At 39.3% G+C, this 6,000-nt stretch overlaps 1 protein-coding gene across 1 annotated transcript in view; it reads left to right on the plus strand.

The window, feature by feature from the left end:
* Positions 1-6,000, plus strand: part of cep290 (centrosomal protein 290) — a 48,304-nt gene that overhangs the window by 36,639 nt on the left and 5,665 nt on the right. Inside the window, exons 42-48 of the mRNA XM_008291315.1 lie at positions 267-390; positions 2,272-2,406; positions 3,565-3,651; positions 3,839-4,003; positions 4,108-4,230; positions 5,249-5,418; positions 5,521-5,662. Of these exons, the coding sequence (XP_008289537.1) occupies positions 267-390; positions 2,272-2,406; positions 3,565-3,651; positions 3,839-4,003; positions 4,108-4,230; positions 5,249-5,418; positions 5,521-5,662 (946 nt within the window). The remainder of the gene's footprint in view (positions 1-266; positions 391-2,271; positions 2,407-3,564; positions 3,652-3,838; positions 4,004-4,107; positions 4,231-5,248; positions 5,419-5,520; positions 5,663-6,000) is intronic.

A 6,000-nucleotide genomic window follows, 5' to 3' on the forward strand; every position in this document is an offset into this window, starting at 1 on the left:
TAAAGCTATCACTTGAAGTATGCAAATGTCCATGCCCTCAAGCATTATTATTTATTTATTTTCATAACATATATTATATTATGATTTGCACAAGATCACCCTGTTCCTATGTCAGTTTCTAGTCTGGGGCATCCCTTCCATGTCCTTATACACTGTATATCATCTATGAAATTCGATTTTAAGCAATGCCAGATCCTCAGTGATGAGGCTCACCATACTGTTACTAAATCCTGACCAAGACTTTTGTTTTCCTGTTAAACGAGCAGACAGCACCAGGCTTTACCTCGAGACGACGCCATGGACAATCTGATGCTGAGGAACCGCTTCCTGGAGGAGAGGCTCCACTCCTTAGAGAGCCAGATATCCAAAGACCCTCCATCGAGACCTTCAGTAAGTGATTAGGTGGTTGTTTCGATAAACAAATAGTTCTTGATCGAGCAAAAATGCCAAATATTTTCAGGTTCCAGCTGAGCAGGGTCACACAAAACAAATAATTTTAGGTATAACTTAAGCAATTGTTGGATAAGTTAGTTGACTGACAAAAAGAGTCAGGAACTATTTTGGTTATTGATTAATCATTTCAGTCATTTATCACATATTTTTATATTTGTTTATCATATTATTTTAAGCTCAATATATTTGGGTTTTGGACTGTTGGTCAGATAACCAGTCCAGTTTTCTCTAGATGTTTCCATATGCACAAGTATCTTACTAAGTTTTTTTGTTTTTTTTCTTTTTTCTCTTTCTTGTCTTTCATTCTATTCATTCTATTTTTTATTCTTATTGTCTTACTTGTCCTACATTTGTATATATATTTATACGTATCCCTATTTCATTCATGTTACTTATCTTTATTGTCATTATTGCACTGCCTGCTCTTTGTGCCTTTTTAATTGGCCCCTGGGGACAAATAAAGTTTTCTGAATATAGGCTTTAACTGCAGGATTACACTGCAACTCCAGATCCATATTTCATACAAAATAAGACCTTACATTAATTGCAACGTGTACACTACATAGTTGACAGTACGTATCAATTCATGTACTGAACAAAGTATTTTCACTTTCCTGTACTACGTGACCTGTTGTGTTCTTTGGGAGACAAATATGTTTTTTGTTTTTCTCAATCCTTCTCATTCTTTACTCTCTTTCTTTATGTGTCTCCTTCGTTACTGGATTTAATCTGATTGATTGTCTGTGAAGTGCAAAAGCATCTCTTCTCTGAGAGGGATTTGTTCTGCCACTTTTGATGTTGAGGACGGGTCACGCGAAGGGAATGCTGCTTCCCATCATGTTGAGTCATGCAGCCGCTCCGTCAGTCCTGAAGCTGTTGAGGACACTGGTGGCCGTCAGAAGAGGCCAAAGCGAAGCAGGACAGATGTGGAAACTCAAACCAGCTTTGAGAGAGCAAAGAATGTTCGTACTGAACAAGAACTGAACCCTGATATGGCAGAAGTCACAAGAGCCATCAAAACAGATGTAACCGTAGAAGCAGATGTTGATGATGATCGTGTTGAAGAAGATGAGAGACAAGCAGGAGCAGATATTCTAGAAAGTCCACAAGAAAGGCTGGCTGAAGAACAGGAAGAACCACAGACGACTAAAGGAAGTGACACCAACCCTGATGATCTGGAGACAATTATTTCATCTTCTGCACCAAATGATCAAACAAGTCAAACAGTTAATAGAGATGGTCTTGGTGAAGATACAGAAGATGATGATGATGTGGTATTCCTATCAGAGAAGCCAAAACAGGCTGAGGAACAGACTGAGCTGAAAGATGAAGAGCTTGAGACTACAAAGGACACAAAGCAGTCCTGCTCAGCAGAGCCAGATGTGGACGTCAGCACCATACTGAGCAAAAACCCAGAAAGGTTTTTCAGTAGAAAATGGGACGGTCGAGTACCAACACGAGAAAGCAGATCTCTTAGATATCTGAAGGTACTCCAGGCTTCTTTAGTCACCCTGCTGAAGTGGTAGTGCGGTGATAGTGTTAGATGTGGCAGAGCAAAAGTCAGGCATATCCAGTGAGTAGTGACTGCCCTATTAGTGTGTTGGTGTTTTCTCCCCCACACTGGCCATCATAGCCTCGAGGTACGTAGGTAGAGGCAGTCGCATGACCCAAAGAGCAAAGACATTTATTTAAAAAGAAGAAAATCCGCTGTCTCTGTACTCCCTAGGCAATATTCCCCACCACAGTTGACGGCAATGACCTAATAAAAGTGTTTAACTCCCTTACTCTGGCTCATTCTGCGCCTTTGCTGTCCGGTAGACTTCAGGACGAGGCACTGGCACTCCATCACAGAGAGACCAGGATGTTCAAAAAGAAAACCTCAAGCTGGCCTCTGAGAACCTGGAGCTGCGCTTTCAGCTGGAGCAGATCAACAAAGACCTACCAAGACTCAAGGTACTCACAAATCAAGAAGTAGCTGCCCAGTGCAACACCAGTTCTACTGACGCTGATTCTTATAAAGGGATAGTTTAACTTCTAGGGAAATACGCATTTTCACTTTGATACCGAGAGTGAGTTAAGAGCGTTGTTACCGCTGTAATGTATAGAGAAAAAAAAGTCACCGTTGGCTTAGCTTAGGTCGTAAAACCACCTTTTTTTTTTTCTTTCAGTTATTATCAGTCTTCAGTTTTTGTATGAATTTAACAAGATCCAGTGTGTTGTGTTTATTAGAGAGCTTCAGAGTTCCTGACAGGTGGATGCTTTTACCTTCATAAGGCCAGTGTTTCACGCTCCACATCTGTAAGCACCCGCTAGGGTTCATATAACACTAATTTCATCATCTTCCCAAGCCTGTCAGACTCTGTGTGGACACCTATTGCTCATCTACAGAATAGAGTCCTTCAAACTGACTAGAATGTAGTATAATAACATCCACTACATGTCCATGGTGTCCATAAGATGTAAGCAGGGACTAACTTTACATCTTTGCATACTATTCCAGAAGAATGACCATACTACAGGTGGACTATAAAGTAGTATAAAGCCCTGAATAAACTCCTTTGTGCACACAGGCAGCGGGAAACATCACAGAAGCACAGTGTTTTTCATTATATTACTATTCCAGCCCACTGGAGTCTGCTTGGAGGGCAACATGCTGACAACATTAGGTGGACAGAGGATTTGTGGAGATTTAAGAACTTTTTACTGTTTGCTATCAATTAAAAGAATGTAGCAACAAATCAGAGCACCTCCAAATACAGGGCAGCAGCTGCTTCTATTTTACCTCATTGAATGATCAATTTGAAAGGTGTGGTGAATCTCCTTTCACAGCCTTACTTAAAGATGCCATTTGTTTTAAGCAGTTTTTTTTTTTTTTACCTGCACACTTGAACTGAAAAACAGTTTGCATGAACTATACATCACACAGACAACTCGTGGACTTCCTTCATTGCATCAGAAAGTTCACATTCATTTCAGTATTAAATTAAAAGTTTCATAAACTGGGCATTTATTTCAAAATTGATTTACTGGCTTGTGCAACAGCAACTTATTCTTTTGCCAAGAGTGCTTGTATAATTTCATCCGGTTTCTCTTGTCTGTTTTCTTCCACAGAATCAGGTTGCAGACCTTAAGGAGATGTGCAGTGCACTGAAAAAGGAAAAGGCAGAGGTAGAGAAAAGGCTGGCGCACATACGTGGAGTAAGTTAACCTTGAATCACCTGTTTTCTTTATGTACACTATTGTTTTCCCAAATAACTGAAAAAACAATACATGATATTAAGTAACAAAAAAACCTTCAAAACTTCAATCTAACAGCAAAATGAAATGACGTTCTCGCCAACAAACCCATCCTCCAGTAGATGATTTGTAATGTGCTCCTCCTCAGGCTGGTCACAGCGGTAAGACTGTGCCTGAGCTTGAGAAGACCATTGGGTTGATGAAGAAGGTGGTGGAGAGGGTGCAGAGGGAAAATGAATCACTGAAGAAATCCAGCACCCCTGCAAATCAAGACAAGATCACTGCTTTGGAGCAAGAAAATGAAAAACTAAAGGTTGTGAACTTTGTTACAGCTTATGCATCATACAGATTTTGTTAAACAAGTTTTTTTCTCTCTGTTCTTGTTCTGTATATGACAGTTAATATTATTTTTTCTAGGCTCAGTTTGAGACCTTGAAAAGCCAAAGCGAAGCTGAGCTGAGTTCAAAACTTGAATCTAAAACCAAAGGACTGGAGAAAATAGTGATGGAAAATGAACGTCTGCGAAAGGAGAATAAAAGGGTAACTGTTGTATATTTATGGTCTGGGGGTATTGTTGTAGCATAGCTATTTGTAAATGTGTATGGAGAGTTATGTGTCTGTGTCTCAATCTGTGTGTCTGTAGTGAGATTTGTCAATGTGTACAAAGATATTAACAGATGAAAAGTCTAAATATTTGGCTGCAAGTGCTGGAAATACAGACAAATCACCAGTTACAAGTCAAGAATTAAAGTTTTTGCTCAGCAACCCCCAAATTTGTGGGGCACAGCGCCTCTTGATGGGTTGCAGCCAGTGCTGAGGTACAGAGCAGCAGAGCAGTACGCCGCCAGAATGAACGAGCCTGTGAACCTGAGCTCAGGACACAAAAACCCTTAACTTAGACTCTCCATACATATTTATCAATATTTTTGCTACAGTTATTATTATTATTATATATATTATTATTATGGCTTGCTAAAAGTTTTGTAAGTTTAAAAAAAAACAAAAAAAAAACATGGCAGTGGCAGAATTCTGTTTTTTCTGAAGATGTTTCTCCTAGCCAGGGGGTTCTTCATAGGGGCAGGTTGGAATAAGTACTGACTTAATACCTCAACTAATATTTCATTCTGTTTGAGTTTGATGTCAACAATTATTCTCATGATGGAATCTGCCTTTTTTAAAAAAAAATAATAATAACACAAGTTTGTCATTTGTAATAAAACTTCCTGAAGACAGCGCTTAATGGAAGTACTCACCACCTTGGAAGGTTTCCCTTTTTGTTGCTTTTCATTGAATCATGGTCAGTTTAATTCGGCTTTACAATGAAAGACTCTTTCATTACAAAGTGAAAAATTATTTCGACAAAGTAATGTCAGTTAATTAAACGTATAAAGTGTAAAGTAAATTCCTGCAAAAGTATTTGCCCCCTTCAGGTCAGTATTCAGTAGATCCACCTCTGGCTGCAGGTACAGCTTTTACCTGTATAAACAGCTCTCAATCAGGTAATCAACATTTCATCTGTCCTGTCTCAGTTGGATGTGCATGTTTAATATTGTAACAGGAAATGGAGGCTGCCGGAAGGCTGAGAGTGACCAAGACAAACCTGGAAGCGAACAACGAGAAGCTTGAGGCAGAACTGGAAGAAACTAAGCAAAGACTGCGGACAGCTCTATCCAGACCCATCACAGAGGGAGCAGACAGTAAGACCTGGAAAGCATCAGTGGTAACCAGGTCAGCCTTAAATAAATGGACGGGCACAATAAGGAACTTGGTTTACCTGCTTCCTACAATTTAAAATGTTTGAGCCAATGGTTGTTTGACTTCTAACTGCAGAATGTTTGAGAACAAGATGAAGGAGCTGGAGAGGGAGCTCTCCCAGAAAACCTCCAGCCTCTCTGAGCTCAAACAGCAGCTGAAGGAGGTGAAAGAGCGCGAGAAGAAAGCTCAGACAAGCATCTGGCAGCTTGAAGATCAGGTACAGGCTATACAACAATTATCTTAATAGCAAGACTGAGGAACAGTCTAACAAGCTTCTTAATTATAGGAGAAAATCAAGCAAAGCCTAACTGCTGTTGGGTACAAAACAATATGACTGGAACCATATACAGTTTATTTAACAATCATCTATATAATGTGTGCATTATACATATATACACACATATATATACATATATATGCATTATACATATATACACACACACACATATATATATACATATATATGCATTATACATATACACACACACATATATACATACATATATACTAGGGATGGACTGATACCTCTTTTTGATTTCCAATACCGATACCGAT

Source organism: Stegastes partitus, unplaced genomic scaffold (assembly GCF_000690725.1).
Source record: "Stegastes partitus isolate 25-593 unplaced genomic scaffold, Stegastes_partitus-1.0.2 Scaffold17, whole genome shotgun sequence".
NCBI lineage: Eukaryota > Metazoa > Chordata > Actinopteri > Pomacentridae > Stegastes > Stegastes partitus.